Source organism: Gobio gobio, assembly GCF_949357685.1.
Source record: "Gobio gobio genome assembly, chromosome: 20".
NCBI lineage: Eukaryota > Metazoa > Chordata > Actinopteri > Cypriniformes > Gobionidae > Gobio > Gobio gobio.
Window position 1 is genome coordinate 45,140,022 of NC_137113.1, and position 17,652 is coordinate 45,157,673.

The window sequence follows — 17,652 nt, forward strand, 5'->3', positions numbered from 1 at the left end:
CACAAGGCTTACCAGATGCTAAAAGGTCGTTCACCAACACTAGGAACTTCTCATCTGCGACCTGGGCGTCTGTCATGAGGAGCACCGTGCCAATATTCTTCACGCCAGCTTTAATGTACAACGCACCTAAATCGCTCTAAGAATACACAAAACAACAGTCACATGCCACCGAGCTCCTCTTCCTTGGAAAAGTCCCAGCAGAACAGTAAGAAATGAAACATATTACAGACATGAAAGCTGATAGCTATACAAACAGTAATGTGCAATATTGTGTTCAAGAGCTACTCTGTGTACTTGATAATTATTCTATTATTGCTCAGACTTCTGTCTGAAGTTGCACCTAGACCATTTACACTCCAGCGAGGAGCATCACAATGAATATTTATCAATAGCAAGCCATCGCAGCAGAAATGAGAGTCTAATGTGAGTGTGATTTAGAGCAATTGTTTTGGGTCAGGCTAATAAACCTTTAGATCGGGGATGCCGTATCCTTTCTTCAGCGTGATCTGAAAGACCTCCAGGGAGCTGATGAACGCCGCCAGTCTCGTCAGGCTCTGCTTCCCGCTGCCTCCCACTCCCACCAGCAGAGCGTTTCCCCGCGGAGACTCCAGGATCCGATTGATACGGCAGCTGAAACAAGTGAGAAGACATGTGAAGCAGAGGAGCAATCACACTGCTGACTAATGCCAGTACAGGTTCTTCAATGGCCAGTATTCATTATACAGAATAATATGTGACAGTACAATTGAATGAACACTTATTTTACTCTACTCACTCAAAAGATCTGAAAGCAGATTTGCTTGTTATCAGTTGATAATGCTTTCAGCAGAGTTTGGAAAGGGCAATGGTCAAATATCGACCAATGATTTGCTCTGTCACTACTAGGGATGTGTAAAATGCATATATTTTTAAAATGAGTTGGTGGGTTGCTAGTCAATTAATTAGTTTTAAAGGAGTTACACTTATTTATAATAAAAATAAACTCTTTACAAATTATTACAGCTTTGTTTTGCTTTCTAAAGACTGAAACCATGAGATTAAAGGGTTAGTTCACCCAAAAATGAAAATTATGTCATTAATTACTTACCCTCATGTCGTTCGACACCCGTAAGACCTCCATTGGCACAATGGCTCGGTACACTCTCAAGACCCTTAAAAGGTACTAAAGACGTCGTTACAAAGTCCATCTCACTACAGTGGCTCTACAATAACTTTCTGAATCGGCGAGAATAGTTTTTGTGCGCAAAAAACCCCTAAATAACGACTTACATAGTGATGACGATTTCAAAACACAGCATCATGAAGCTTCGAAGCGTTATGAATCAGTGAGTCGAATCATGATTCGGATCGCATGTCAAACCGCCAAACTGCTGAAATTTGGCGATTCAAACTGCTGAATCGACTCACTGATTCATAACGCTTCGAAGCTTCACGATGCCTTGTTTTGAAATCGTCATCACTATATAAGTCGTTATTTAGGGTTTTTGTGCGCACAAAAACTATTCTCGCAGATTTATAAAGTTATTTTAGGACCACTGTAGTGAGATGGACTTTGTAACGACGTCTTTAGTACCTTTTAAGGGTCTTGAGAGTGTAAAGTGCATTGTGCCAATGGAGGCCTTTCAGAGCCATCAGATTTCAACTAAAATATCTTCATTTGTGTTCCGAAGATGAACGGAGGTCTGACAGGTGTCGAACGACATGAGGGTAAGTAATTAATGACAGAATTTTCATTTTTGGGTGAACTAACCCTTTAATCATGATTAATTAATAATATTTACATCCCTAGTAAAACAATTAATGTGCATTTAAAGGGTTAGTTCACCCAAAAATGTAAATTCTGTCATTAATTCCTCACCCTCATGTCGTTCCAAACCTGTAAGACCTTCGTTCATCTTATGAACACAAATGAAGATATTTTTGATGAAATCCGAGAGCTCTGATCCCGCATAGACAGCAACACAACAACCACTTTCAAGGCCCAGAAAGGTATGAAAGACATCGTTAAAATAGTCCATGTGACTCCAGTGGTTCAATAATTTTTGTGTGCAAAAAGCAAACAAAAATAGCGCCTTTATTCAACAATTTCTTCTCTTCTGTGACACTCTCCTACGCGATTCACCAAAGCACCACAACACATGCATGTGGTCAGCCAATAGTGAACCAGCCGTAGAACTCGGAAGCACTGTGAATAGCTCTCGGATTGCATCAAAAATATCTTAATTTGTGTTCTGAAGTTGAACGAAGGTCTTATGGGTTTGGATCGACATGAGGGTGAGGAATTAATGACAGAATTTTGGGGTGAACTAACCCTTTAAAAATGTTAAACTACAGTAAACGTGACACAGTGTCTATAAAACGCTCACAAGATATGGTTTCAGTGCAGAAAGATCCATCTAAATGCGTTTGGCTGTGGAAAAAGGATGAATTTATAGATACAACATTTCCGAGAGGGCTTTCCCGTGTACCCGTATAGTCGATAAGTCAACTAACTCTCTCTGGTGTAAGCTGCACAATCTAAAGTCGTGTCAAGCTGTGCATCCATCAGGCACTCTTACATATGAGACATGGCATCCCCGAAGAGAACAAGGTTCAGAGCCGCATTGACTTCGTTGTAACTGTCAAGCGCTTCCAGCAGGGTTTTGTTCAGGCTCCCCCAGGATTGCACCGGCATGTATTTGGGTTCACCAATGCCCGTGGCGAAGTGGCAGTACATATTCATTGCCTTGATCTCCTCCAGGGTCTCCTCCATATCCTGATGGGAATAAAAACAGCCTTAAAGATGGGGTAAGTGGTATTTCAAAACTGCTTACAAAAAGTGTCTCGGGCCGAGTACCAAAACAAACTTATAGCCAATCAGCAGGCCGAGGTTACTTTATTTCCTCTTGATAGGCGAGCAACATTGGTTTTGTTTTGTTTCACAGAACTAATATATGCAGTTTTTTGCTTGAATATGCTCATGTGTCATGTTCGCTTGTTTGTCCATTTGCGATCGTATTGTCGTTCACTTCAGCTATAAATAAACCTCCTCACTGTCTGTTTTTCAAGCGTCAGCTCCCAAAGTGTGTCCGAAAAGTAAGATAATATGCTCCTAATATGTTTGTTTCCTTTAGTTCCTCTTTTGGTGATCGATATAACCCTCTAATCTTGTCATAAGTGTAATATGTTCGTTAGTTGGACTATTGTGCTCGTGCTATCGAGTTGTACATGAGAACTGTGTTTGTGTTTTTGGGATGGAAGGGATGACTTTTTCACTGAACATTCGACCTGGATTACCATAGTAACACACATTGCTTTCACTTATTGATGACATCGTACCCTCTGCCGGCGGGCACAGCAGATTCCGCCATAGTCATTGCCTGGGTTACGTATGTGTGGGGCGGAGCTATGAAAATAGGGGCGTGTTTGTTTTGGTGATTTGAAATCAACATCGGTTACCAGAAAGCCCTTACCCCACCTTTAAGCCCCAATCAGACAGAACGCGTTTCTCAGGTTTAAAAACGCGAGACTAATCAAGGTATCCGTCACCACAATGGAAGGCCTGCATCTCCATTCATTCGATTGGACATAAATTGTCTTTCCTGCTCAGAGTTGATTTTTTTTTTCAACTTCAGGCACTCAGAGCGCTCCTACAAAAACGCGAGAAGCCCGGGGCGCATAAACTGCACGCAAAGCGCTCACTGCCAATTGAAAACTATTTAAAAAAGGCGTCTCTCACTGCAAAAAACGCATTCTGTCTGATCGGGGCCTTAAAACTCCATAAAATATTAAAATATGATGCTGCCTTGGGAAGGAGTTCAAGTAAAACCAAATGACTGCCACCCTGAGAATTCAATCAATTCATTTCCCTCTCCAAAACCAACATAAACTGTGTGTTTGTCCTCTGTTGTCCAACAGGAGTGAGTGTGCGCATGTCAGATGATTACATGGAAAGCGCTATTTCTCTCCTTTCTTTCTTATGAACCTCAGGTGGAGGGAGGCCATGGAGAAAAATAGTAAAAGTCTTTTTTTCCCCAATTTGCTGGACCGGCAGGATTTAGCTTTGATTAGCATTGGTTCTCGCTCTCTCCAGTGAAACTCTCTCACCTCGTAGAACTTTTTCACTGTGTCTGACTGTAGCTTGTCAAAGAGGGCGAAATCATTGTCCTCCACCATCTTGTCGCGGTAAACTCGGTTGGACTCGTGAAGGTAGATCTTAACCAGGTCCTGAGGAGTCCGCACACACTCGCTGGTGCAGAAAAGGATGCCCTGTAATGAAACCGGCAACACAACAGAAGGTTTGGCGTTGCTTCTCGAGCATTTCAAATGTCAAAAATACTGCATAAGATTTTCTTTTGCATCTCAGTGGCAAAGTAATAAAACAAAGGCATAAAAAAATCAACTGAGAGAGATAAAATACTGAATTGTTGAAGGCTAACTGAAAACATAAAGAGAGGAGAACGATTTCATTCATGTCCAGTTAAGTCTGTTGATTTTTGACCATCGGTGCTTTTGGGAAAGAAATATATCTGATAGCGTATAAACTCTACAATGATCTGAAAGTGACTAAGAAGGATTTCAGCCACCAAAACAGGCATCATCTTAAATAGTTTTAGATATCATCATGATAAAACATTGATGTATTTTGTGTCAATGTTCTACAGGTCACCTTCAGAGTCTGCTACACAAACCACCGCAGGTCTTTAATGCCTACAGTTAGCAGAAGTGATCGAGAGGCTATCGTCAAAGTCTAAAATAAGGAGATTGATCAAAAAAACTGACATAGGAGCCTCGGGTGAGACCAAGGGCCCTATCTTGCACCCAGCGCAATTGACTTTGTACACCGACGAATGTGTCATTCCTATTTTGCACCCGCGCAAAGCGCGCTTTTCCCTCCACAGAAGCACGTCGCTAAACTAGTGAATGAACTTGCGCTACCTGGGCGGTTCAGCGCAAAAAAGGAGGCGTGTTCCGGCGCAAACAATCCCTGGTGCTATTTTGCTGTTCCATTAAACAATTGCGCCACTGACCAGAAAAAACCTAGTCTAAAGTCAGTGGCGCGTTGCGCGTTGTTCATTATGCTATTTTAAGGGCGCATGCTTGACCATAATGTATAGCGTGCACAACGCGCATACACTTTGCTCATGTAACCTACACAGATGCAACAGTTATTTTTGCAAATCATAAATTGTTACACTAAAAAAATATTAACACATGAGATGACGGAAATCATTGTGGTGTGCCACGAAGATGTGAAAAAATAGGCATAAATCTAGCTTACAAATGATTCAGGCTAATTTTAATAATTAAGGATAAGACCTGTTTGCCCAATAGTGGCAAGACATATATGTATATAAGGACATCTGACAAATTGGTTTGTCCGTCAAGAACCAGGAAAATCGACTGAAAAACTGAAAAAACTGAAAGACTGAAAAAAAAAAAAGACTGTGAAATCACCTTTACCATAATGTACAACATTACAACTTCACTTCTCTGTCTTTCACTGCTCTTACAAGCACATCAGTCTCCTCGGCTGTGAACCGCTCCTGGCGTGCGCCTGGTACATACGCCATAATAATAGCAATCCATAATGGAACTTGCGCACCTGCTTTTAAAGGGAATGTTGGATGACGCTCGGATTGGTTTATTCACGTTACGCCCAAACCACACCTATGAATAATGAAGCTACTTCAGACCAACCCATTTTAGATTTGCGCAGGGCGCAAGAGCCATTTATCCCGCAAGGAAAATAGCAACAGCGCCGAGACCCGCACACAAAGTTACTTGCGCTTCGCGCGTTGACACTTGCGTTTCAGATCGTTAAAATAGGGCCCCATGTCTCATCATCAAGCTAAACAAAACCATCATCTTGTGTGATTCACAACCTGCTGGTGCTGCAGCCTCAGATTCATATTGATTAGGCATCAGGGAGGCAAGATAAACGGCCAGCTCGCCATCCACACGCAGCTACAAACACCTGATTTACTACAAGCATCTGTCCAGCATTCATTCTGACACTTCAGAACTTCCTCTGCCTCCTAAAAGGCAGCACTTCATCATTGGGAAAATTAGCTCCATTCGTTCAGGAGCTGTCTGAACCATACTGTGATCCCTGTTCTGTTAAAACAGGATAATCATTTCATTTCTGAGTCAAACTAATAATCCATAAAACTGCACTAAAGACATATATAGATACCTATGAATCCTAATCTACTATCCAGCAAACCTGCTATTATCAAGTCCAGTCAGCTTTAATTCTCTAGTGCTTTATACACATACAATACAGATTGTTTCAAAGCAGCTTTGCAGGAAAATCATGATTCAATGATGCAAACACACTGCAATTCTGCTGTACAGCAGCTCTAAAAACACAATAGCAAACAGTCATTCAGTTGAAATCAGTTCAGTGTTGATTCAGTTCTGTTCAATAACACTATGGAATGAGTTCAGTTCAGTAGTAAACTATGACGTCACCATCAGCTCAGTTGAGTTCTCATCCGATATCGTCAGCACATTCAAATCATTATTATATAGATATGAGTTCTACTCCACATTGTTGGGTGTTTATTCAACTACGGACACTTACGCGGACTGTCTATAACTATAGGCACTTATGTAGAATATAACAACCCTAAAACACACATTTCCACACGTAAAATTAGGCAAGTTTTATTACATTCTGTGGTGGAAATGACCAGAGAGGAAATTTCTAAAACATAAAGTAAAAATGTATAATAACACATTTATTATTAGAATTTTTTTATTTTATTTTTTTAATATTTTGCAATAAAATTACATTTTATTTAACTATTAAATATATTCATGACTATTTATATAAATTATTTCACATAATAAAAATAGGAAATAATTTGATTGTTTTTATTTATGTGTTATTATTTTTAAATTACTCTTTGATTAAATGATCTGTTTTTAGGATTGAAAGTCTATGTCTATTAAAAAGTAGCAGAAAATAAATGATGAAAACATGTTAAAAAAAATTATACAAATTAATAATTAATAAATTAAAAAATAATAATGATATTAATATTAAAAAAAAAAAGTATTTTTAAGAATTCAAACTCAAATGCCAGATAGGAAAACACATAGTTACAAGTTTGGTCAGAAATTACTTTTACTTAATGGATCTAATAGATTTGTATGCATCTGTTAGGATGTGCACAGCAAAAGACTCAATAGATTAATTCATTATCATTATCAAATCAGAAGCTGATAGGTGGACTATTGACTGATTTAGCCATGAGTCACACCAAACAGTTGAAAACTCTTTATTTCAATGCATCCACCACCAGTTCTGGAGTCAAAAATCTACAGCTCATCTGAAACGATTAGCTTTGCCTTCCAATCATTACTCATTTGACACAGAAATTACTTGCACTGTTTTCAGAGTTCATGACTTATGAGGCAGTCATATAAATGTAATTTTACACAAAGGAAAGATTATAAACTTTCACCAGTTAAAAAGAGCAAGGGTCATTTTCCTCACATTGATTTTCATTCAGAGAGCGGCTGCTGGGATAAATGGTACTGTAAAGGTGATGATACATGGGACAACTTTTTTGAGCAATGTTGCTGGGCCACTTCCCCTTTGGGAATGGGCAACAAATTTCTATCTGGATACTTTAGATCGGTCATGGGCCCTGTGTCTTACCTGGTTGCCCGTTGACGGCAACATTAACTAGTAACATTGCTCAAAAAGTTGCCCTGTGTATCATCACCATAAGGCTATTGTTTCAGTCTATTGTGAGCTGAGGGTTTGTACCTGGAATATGTTGGAGAGATCGCGGAGATTGAAGATGTAGTGGAACTTGATTGCGGTGGGAAGGAAGGTGGCGGTGATGCGCTGATGGAAGGCGAGTGCCAGCTGGACCAGCTGTGAGCTGCTCTTCTGCAGAACCGCTGGGAATCCCTCGCCGCACAGGTGCTGGTTCAGGATGCTGCAGTAGATGGTGTTCAGGGCATCCACTCCGGGGAAGGAGAGCGCGAACACCGAGAAATGCCTCTGAGATACACGTTACAACAGTTTCACATTAAGCCTTTGCTTTAGTTTTTGAGAGGTGACACTATATGAAACATTTCCAAAATACAATATATTAGAGCTTAGATCAGGCTCAAAAAAATCAAGCCGACCCTACCCGAGCCCGTGCACGCTCAGCTCAATAATCCGCTCTATGCCAGCGCTCCACTCATGAACCATCACCGCTAAAATGACGTTCACTCAAATCCCGCTCAGACATGACATTTATCTGTACTGTAGCCTACTATACTTGTTGTAGCCATTAGACAATGTATTTTGTTTCATATTTATGTTTAAACATTATAATGTAATTTTTAAATTTCATCTGATTACGAAAAGTGCAAAGATGCGAGTGGGTCAGAAATGATTTTGACCACTTCATTAAGTTTTGTTTTGTAGAAAGCCTTTCTTTAAAGCGAATGTTGTTTTGTATAAATTGTATCTTAAATGTAATCAGTGTTTCATCAGCCGATTGCCTGGATTTAATAAATAAGGAGCAAATAGACTATAGCAGACAACAATCGTGACATGAAGGCGCCGGAGTGATCACTTTCATTGCACATGAACTGGAGCGTGTCTCATAAATAAACTGAAACTCAGCAGCTACTTGCCTCACAGACATGAGAAATATGTGTATAGAAAGCTTGAAATGTCTACTTTTAAATGAAACAATTTGAAAAGAAATAGTCAAGCAAAGCGCACCGTTCACGTGAGCAGCTAATCCTGACTTGTGCAACTTTGTACAAACTTTGTTTCTCAGTTGTAGTATTAGTTCTTACTTTGCTAAATATAGCTATATTATTTCTGATTATGGTATAGCTTTCTGCCCACCCAATTAGGCTAATAAAGTAATGATTAAAAAAACACAAATGTTTTGATCAAGGGCCCGGCCTGGGTCAAGTTCGGGCTCGGGCAGAGAATCTAAACTCTAATATATACAGTATATGCAGGGCTCCAGACTAACATTTAGTTACACTACTCTAGTTCTACAGATGATGGTGCCAGCACCTGATTTGGTGGCGCTGGGAGAAAATGTATCATAAAGTTAATTTAATCATAAAATTACTATTGTTTTGCATTAATAAGTGCAGTTACAAATAATAGTACATGTTTGTTTATTGGAAATTTAACAGCAAAATACTGAGCTTTAATTAATAATACTTTTATTAACAACAGTAACGTGCAAAAACTTCATTTTTATAGGGAAAATTTAAATGTTCTACTCTTATTAAATGTACCATTGTCCTTTTATAGTACTACACTGAACTGACCGACAGCTTCAGTGATTATAACAAGGAGCGTTCTTTACTATTTTTTTTTGAGTAATTCAGCAACAATTTGAAGAAAAGTTTTTGTTTTGCATGAGACTTTGTGACTTCCTACTTTTTTCCATATAATAGGGAGTGGAAAAGTCAATATTAGCCATCTACTGGTTATAATTTTAATTTCATGTCTTTTTTTTAATTAAATGGCTTGTTTGCCACAGTGTTAGTTGTCTTACATCTTTAAAAACTTTTAGTTTTACAAATGATCACATTAAAAATAACATTAAAATTGGGTAATATTTAGTAGAGCTTAGAAGTGCTGGAAAAAGTGTGAAGCACTTTATTTCTCCTTGTTTACATGTCAGCGCTGTTTGATCTGATATGTGTGGTTTATAATAGAATTCCACGCCGAATTTTAATGCTTCCCACTAGATCTCGCTGCGATGTTATACATTTTTCTCTGATGTTTCTCATAGGTAACAGAAATGACCTCTAACAAAATTTAGTGGCACGGGTAGAAAAAGGCTCGCAAAATGCGCCCATTTGGTTGCAGTCTGGAGCCCTAGTATGTAGTGACAGCACACAGCGTCAGAGAGGTTAAGAGAAAGTGTTTAACGTCTAGTGTTGAATTGACACTGATAGTGAGCACCTGCAGGCGGGGGTTGATGGTGAAGCTGCCGGCGGTGGGATTCATGCAGGACACGTACTGCACATTGTGGATCTCCTTCAGCTGCAGCTTGCTCCTGTCGTACCTGAGAAGACACAGCATTCCGTCAGTCACACAAACACACGCTTTGTATGCACACCGCGTTCTGCTCTAAAGCCACAGCGGCTCAAAGAAATACACAGCCTTCATCTGTTCTCCTGCTCACGTCCAATCTAATAGACATGACAGAGACACTGAGAAACCAACAGTAGACATGATCTCTTTCAATGACAAAACATTGACATCCTGTGAAACAGAGCAGTCTTGATGTTGTTTTTGGGCTCTACTAGAACAGGCTTTCCTGCTTGAATGTTCATTATTTTCCCCATATCTGAAAGTGTTGCAGTAACTCTCTTCCCGGTGTCAGTAATGCTCTGGGCTGCAATTCCCAAAAGCAGCTTAAGTTGATCGTAGAAACCACTGGGGCCAGTTGCATAAACTAAGCCATTATGTTAAGACCTAGTATGAGCCACTAGCAGTTAGGCAAGTGGCATTCAGTCTTACTTTTTGTATCAAATTAGGCCAGTCTATGTTTTTATGTAACTGATTTAAAAAAATGATGAACAGTCTTAAAGAAAAAAATGTATGTCTAACTTGTAAGACTAGTCTTAATGGTTTATGGAACCGGCCCTTGGTGGCAATTGTTCTACGATTAACTTAGGCTTATGATGCTTTTGGGAAACACAGCCCTGTTTAGTTCATGTCTCTATGGAGCCACTCCATCTGAAAAGCACAATGTGCTCTGATTGGTTGGCTGGATAAGTGTGTTGTTATTGGTCAAGCGATTCCAGCGTGTTTGGGAAATATCCCGCCCCTGACCATAACCGCCAGTTTCAACACACTACTAACTCAAACAGGCCCCGCCCCTTTATTCTGCATATTAATTATTTAAATGAGGAATTTTATGACGTGTTTGTTCCCGGAAGAAAACTCAAGACTACAATGGAGGCGTTTCAGGGAGTTCAGAAACACCGACCCTGATATAGAGAAGAACTCCCGCTGGAGGGACTTTGGAAGTTAGCAGAGCTTTTTCATGCTCAAACAGCAACATCACACACTAAAGAAAGATCATACTGAGAGTGCTGAATCAGTCATGTGATGGTCAGTACCAGTGGTTGTAGTCCATGTGCTGACGGATCAGGGTGTGAGGCTGGACCGTGCCGTACTCGTCCACTTCTGGCATGTTCATGTCATCGACGAAGTAGACGAGCCGCTTGGTGCCGGGCGGCCCGTAGTTTCTGCCTGCCTTCTTCTCTAAGGGTTTCTCTAAAACAGCTGCAGGGAAGATGATTTGTCAGATTGTCACAGATTTAACAAACACAATAACTTGAAGTTTACTGACAAAGCTTCATCAACGTCAAGCACAGCAGAGAAGTGTTTAAACTTAAGAAAACTGCAGTGCATAAAAACCATGATGCACTCTTCATGAAAAGGGTTTCACTTTGGTGTCCCAGTACTTTTATCTAAATCTATTGTCTGTCAAGCTTTTAAAAAGATGCTTTTGACCTGACATTTTTTCCATAATCTGTTTAAATGATATTCAGTTCAGTGTGCAAAAGTTCTTTGAATTCATTTATATTATATGATTTGATGAATATATTCCTTTTAGTAATATTAAAAACACCATTTCTCAATTGTGACACCCAGGAAGTCTCATACTTTGGATCAGCATGATCAAAAGTAATAATTTACACAAACTGTATGTTACTCAAGTTATTGTAAGTGTATATTTTATATGTATGCGTGTATAAATATTTAGGCTAATTTATGACTTTCAATCCAGTTATCCATTCAGAATTATATATTATATTATAATTAAACTAAATTAGTTTTGATGTTTGTATGGTGCTCGCTAGAAAATAAATACAAATTTAAAAAAATCATGATTTAAACTGTATTTAAACATGCATGGTTGCAAAAATTGCAAGCTATAATATAAAACGAATAGAAAAGAAAACATCTCATTTGATTTTTAGATTAAGCATTAATAATTTGTATAATTCTTTAACAGTTCCGGGCTTTACATTGAACCATATTAATTGATTGTGCCTCATACCAAAGCAAAGTTATTATACTTGAACATCACATGTTGTGGAGTGATAAATATCACCAACAGATTGCAAAGACAGGGACGGCACAAAAAACAGCTGACGCCCGGAGAGCCATGGGTGTTTGCTTAAGATCACCAAAATCTGTCAATGCCCACAAGCAGTGAAGTTGTAGTTTTGAAAGCACCTCTGTTCTCAGGGTCAAATGTAAGGAGGGAAAGACACACAAACATACCCTGTAACATGGCTGACGTGGTGTAGTAGTTGAAGGGGACGTTTTTGATGGCGTATTTCTCTGGGTCCAAGGAGCTGAGCTTGTCTCCCACCAGAACAGACTTTCCTGTGCCAGCGTTGCCCACCAGCATGACGGGCCGCCGCCTCTCCAGCAGCCGGTCCATGAAGTAGCGCACGCGGATGGTCTCGGTGGTGTGGACGAGGCAGGCCTGAGGGAGACACACGGCCAATGACCTTCATTTCTCAACCAGAGACGGAGAGCCTACGTGTTCAGTGTTTTAAAGGGTTAGTTCACCCAAAAATGAAAATTCTGTCATTAATTACTTACCCTCATGTCGTTCGACACCCGTAAGACGTCCGTTCATTTTCGGAACACAAATGAAGACATTTTAGTTGAAATCTGATGGCTCTGAAAGGCCTCCATTGGGACAATGCACTTTACACTCTCAAGACCCATAAAAGGTACTAAAGACGTCGTTACAAAGTCCATCTCACTACAGTGGTTCTACAATAACTTTATAAAGCGACGAGAATAGTTTTTGTGCGCAAAAAAACCCTAAATAACGACTTTTATAGTGATGACGATTTCAAAACACGGCATCATGAAGCTTCGAAGCGTTATGAATCAGTGAGTCGATTCAGCAGTTTGGCGGTTTGACACGCGATCCGAATCATGATCCGACTCACTGATTCATAACGCTTCGAAGCTTCATGATGCCGTGTTTTGAAATCGTCATCACTATATAAGTTGTTATTTAGGGTTTTTTTTGCGCACAAAAACTATTCTCGTCACTCCATAAAGTTATTGTAGAACCACTGTAGTGAGATGGACTTTGTAACGACGTCTTTAGTGTCTTTTAAGGGTCTTGAGAGTGAACCGTGCATTGTGCCAATGGAGGCCTTTCAGAGCCATCAGATTTCAACTAAAATATCTTCATTTGTGTTCTGAAGATGAACGGGTGTCGAACGACATGAGGGTGAGGAATTAATGACAGAATTTTCATTTTTGGGTGAACTAACCTTTTAAGGCATCGTGAGTGCGCTACATTTAGACAAATCTCTCTGTAGATTTTTCAGACCCTATTTAACATTAATGTAAATATTTTTATCTTCCCTGTTTTTTTTTCCATTGGTTTCCTCAAAGTGATAACATGTACTTATATTATGAGAAGAAATGCTTTATAAGCTGCATATATTGACCTCTGATGCATCAGTTTGATTCTGTAAATATGGTTTGATGTTTTACAGTCTGAGTGAAGCTCAAAAGAGACTTGCTCATGGTAAAGACAACAGGCTTTAAGGATTAGTTCACTTTAAAATGAAAATGTCCTGATATTGTACTCACCCCCATCTCATCCAAGATGTTCATGTCTTTCTTTCTTCAGTCAAAAGGAATGAAGTTTTTAGAGGAAAACATTCCAGGATTTTTCTCAACACAACAGGCTTCAATGGCAACCAAAATGTTGAATGTGTATGAATCAAAGGAAGGGCTTTAGAGGCTCTGCACGATCCCAGACGAGAAATAGGGTCTGATCTAGACAAACCATCGGTCATTTAAAAAAAAAAAAAACGTTTATATACTTTTTAACCTAAATTGCTCATCTTGCGCTGCTCTGCGACACACCACGGATTGCGTAATCACGTCAGAAAGGTCACACTAGACATAGGCGGAAGTACCGCCCCCAAGCGATCATGCGAGGACTAATACAAATGCCCTTTAAAAAAAAAACTCTTCAAAATTGTCTGACATCGTTGTTTAACCTTTTTTTTGCTAACGGATATTTGTATTAGTCTTTGCACGAGCGCTTTGTAAACACGTGGGCGGTACTTCTGCCTACGCCTAGTGTGACCTTTAAGACGTGATTACGTAATCCGTGGTGTGTCGCAGAGCAGCGCAATATGAGCAATTTAGGTTAAAAAGTATATAAACGTTTATCTTCTTTTTGAAAATGGCTGATGGTTTGGCTAGATCAGACCCTATTCCTCGTCTGGGATCGAGCAGAGCCTCTGAAGCCCTTCCTTTGAAACTGCATTGATTTGGACCTTCAACATTTTGGTTGCCATTGAAGTCCATTATGTGGAGAAAAATCCTGAAAAGTTTTCCTCAAAAAACTTCATTTCTTTTTGACTGAAGAAAGAAAGACATGGAGATCTTGGATGGTATGGGGGTGAGTAAATTGTCAGGAAATTTTCATTTTGAAGTGAACTAATCCTTTAAAAGGGTCATGAAACCCTAAACCAAATTTTCTGAGATTTTAACAGACGTATGTGTGTTGAACATCATGGAAGACAATGTTACCATCTGTTCGTTTTGAATGTGGGAGAAAACTGGTTAATTTTTAAACTTTTTGCTCTATTTTCAACTTCCTGCTTTAAATTCGTCTTCATGTCAACGTCATAGGATGTGACGTTTTCTTCTACTATAGTACGGCGATGATTCATCAGTGTCTCATAATTATTCATGAGACTGTGTGTCTTTGTCCTATGAGAAGACGCGTTGCTTAATTCATGACAGCACGGCATGATAGGCATTTCCTCTGACTGGCGCTTCAAACAGTGATATACAGTAAGTGAGAGATGCATTAATGGATCAAAAACGATAGTTTTTTCCGCTTTGTATGAGTTTCTGGGTTGCCTACGTTCTCTTCAATAGATCCAGAGTCTTCACACAAACGCCATTCATCCACACTGTGAGTGTTTAACCGACCAAACGGCATATAAAAACTCCATAAAATAAGCCTCAAAAGTGATCAAAGTTATGCAACAGCGTGTTCATATATATTGTCGATGCAGAGAACAAATTGCGAATGGCTGTGAATTTAATTGTCCATTGAATTATAGGTGTCACAGGATATTTATGTATGGTGAGCTTACAAAACCATGTGTATATTGTGTTGCGTGTAACTTAATGGTAATTTGCAGCATGCATTTGTGGGAAGCTTTGATGCTTTTAACGAGAGCGAAATAAAATAGTCTGAATCAGAAGCCGTTGATGTGCTGTCAGTCTACCCTCGTCCACCTCCACTCCGCCGCTAAACCACGCCCACTTTTATAGCAATTTTCAGAACTGTGGTGAGAACTGACTGCTGCTGAAACAGGGAGTTTCATGACCCTTTAAGGAAGCTAACATACTGATCTACTGTTTTAACTTCTTCAGCTTACACCAAATTTAAAATATGAATGCAGCGCAAACCCTTCTAGTTGTAACTCGGCTCAGACCTTCAGAAGGCTCTGACTCGGGTCGCTACATCTATTCTAACTGATCTGACTTATGGTTTTCATATGGTTTTTCTAGAAACTTGCAACATGCTAATTCATGCTAACACATGTGAGCAATGCACTAGAACAGTGGTTCCCAACCACGTTCCTGGAGGACCCCCAACAGTGCACATGTCTCCTCGATCAAACACACCTGATTCAGGTCATCAGCTCATTAGTAGCTACTCGAAGACCTGGGCTGCGTCCGAAACCTGGAAAATGCTGCCTTCGGAGGACACATTTCAAGGCAGGAAGGCACCAAGGCACGTCCAAATCTAATGTTAGCTTCACTCCCTGTCTCCTGAGAGACCTTCATCTGATCGATTTTTGAAGGCAGCATATTTGTATCCTTCGCTGCCTTTGATATCCCACAATCCTGTGCGTTCCATTCTGTGACAGTTGAGCTGGGAAAAAAGATGGCGTCGGAAAGTTGCGTTTGCTCGTCAGTTTGTGTGTAAATGTACGTTTTTTTACCAACATTTTCCACTTCTGATGTCATTTCTAGCTATAAATTACTAATGTAGTAATTAAATATGTGTTTAGTTCTCACTAAAGCTCTCTCTATTTTGCTGTAGATCATTAAACTGTTACCCTGCCTAAGAAGTCTGTCTGAACTTAGTTTTGTGAGGTGCCTTCATGCTTAAACGCTGCCTTACAAGCCATTGTCTGATAAGGCAGCGAGGCAACGAGTCAGCTGCCTAGGTTTTCGGACGCAGCCCTGATGAGGGTATGTCAGACAAAGGCCACCTCCAAAATGTGCACTGTTGGGGGTCCTCCAGGAAATTGGTTGGGAATCACTGCACTAGAACATGTTAACAACATTTGATTGAGTAAAATCTACAAACTTGAAGTTATTTCAAACTTTTAGACAAGGCTTTGTCAAGCCAATATCAATGACAAAAATAACAAAAACTAAAACTGAAATAAAAACGGATTAAAACTACATTGCCACATTTGAAAAGGATTCAAAGCATCAATGCTAACCTGCAGAGGTATGTCAGGATCCATCTCAAACTTCGGAATCATTTTTGACCATGGTTCAAATTTTTTGCTCTCGGGATCAATGTAGTAATCGAACACGGTGCCTTGAGCCGGAAACTTCACGCTTTTGAACTCCGTCACCCACCACTTACTGAACTCCACCCTGTAATCCACGAGCTGCAGAGAAAGCGCACAGAAATCACAGAAATTACACGTATTATTCATCGTGAACTCATGTGGAGTTAAAGCAGACAGAGATCCACCTGATCCTGGAACATGGTCCCTCCGAAGGCCCAGACAGTGGCGAAGATGAAGTAGAGCTCGTAGATATCCTTATGGCTGTCCGGAGGAGTGTGTTCTGGGACGAGGAGACACTCCAGGAGGAAGCACAGCATCTGCACCAAACTCTGCTCAGGAACAGGGATGATCTTCTTAAATCTGGGAGCAGGACAGACAGCAGCTCTGAGATCATCTCAAAAACACACGTTTGGCTCGAGGTGCACTCCACAGTCACAGAATTCAGCCTCACTGTCTCCAGACTCAAATTAAACAGACTTAACTGACTGAACTGTTTGACAAACTCGTGCACCAAAATGAGAAAGTGCAGGAGGAAAGCATTTTATCTGTTTCAGATCTCTGCTCGACTGTTTCTGCACACGTTGCGTTGCATGTTTTCAAGTATCTGCTACTGACTGAGAAAAGTATGACATGTTAGATCCTTGGCGAGTCTGTGCTGTTTTCTGTCTCTGTGGTCATGCCACTGTTACTAAAACCATAAAAATAAAAAAAATCACATCTGAAATGAAATAAAAACCTTAAACTTATTTTATTTCAGCATTATAAACTATTTAACTATTAGGGCTGGAAATCGCCAGAGGCCCCCCGATACGATATTATCACGCTATTTAAAGGGATAGTTCACCCAAAAATGAAAACGATCCCATAATTTACTCACCCTCAAGTCATCCTAGTGTATATGACATTCTTCTTTCAGACGAATACAATCAGAGTTATATTAAAAATGTCCTGGCTCTTCCAAGCTTTATAATGGCAGTGACTGTTGGGTCATTTTTGAAGTCCATAAAAGTGCATCTATCCATCATATAACTGCTCCACACGGCTCCGGGGGTTAATAAAGGCCTTCTG

The 17,652-nt window shown here is 39.9% G+C and overlaps 1 protein-coding gene across 1 annotated transcript in view; it reads right to left on the minus strand.

Moving 5' to 3' along the window:
- dnah9 (dynein, axonemal, heavy chain 9) overlaps window positions 1-17,652 on the minus strand; it is a gene marked incomplete at both ends in the record, with an annotated part of 193,344 nt that overhangs the window by 53,518 nt on the left and 122,174 nt on the right. Inside the window, 10 exons of the mRNA XM_079845505.1 lie at window positions 13-136; window positions 468-630; window positions 2,559-2,755; window positions 4,087-4,248; window positions 7,760-7,999; window positions 9,929-10,031; window positions 11,095-11,260; window positions 12,269-12,476; window positions 16,510-16,683; window positions 16,770-16,944. Coding sequence (XP_079701631.1) covers window positions 13-136; window positions 468-630; window positions 2,559-2,755; window positions 4,087-4,248; window positions 7,760-7,999; window positions 9,929-10,031; window positions 11,095-11,260; window positions 12,269-12,476; window positions 16,510-16,683; window positions 16,770-16,944 — 1,712 coding nt within the window. The remainder of the gene's footprint in view (window positions 1-12; window positions 137-467; window positions 631-2,558; window positions 2,756-4,086; window positions 4,249-7,759; window positions 8,000-9,928; window positions 10,032-11,094; window positions 11,261-12,268; window positions 12,477-16,509; window positions 16,684-16,769; window positions 16,945-17,652) is intronic.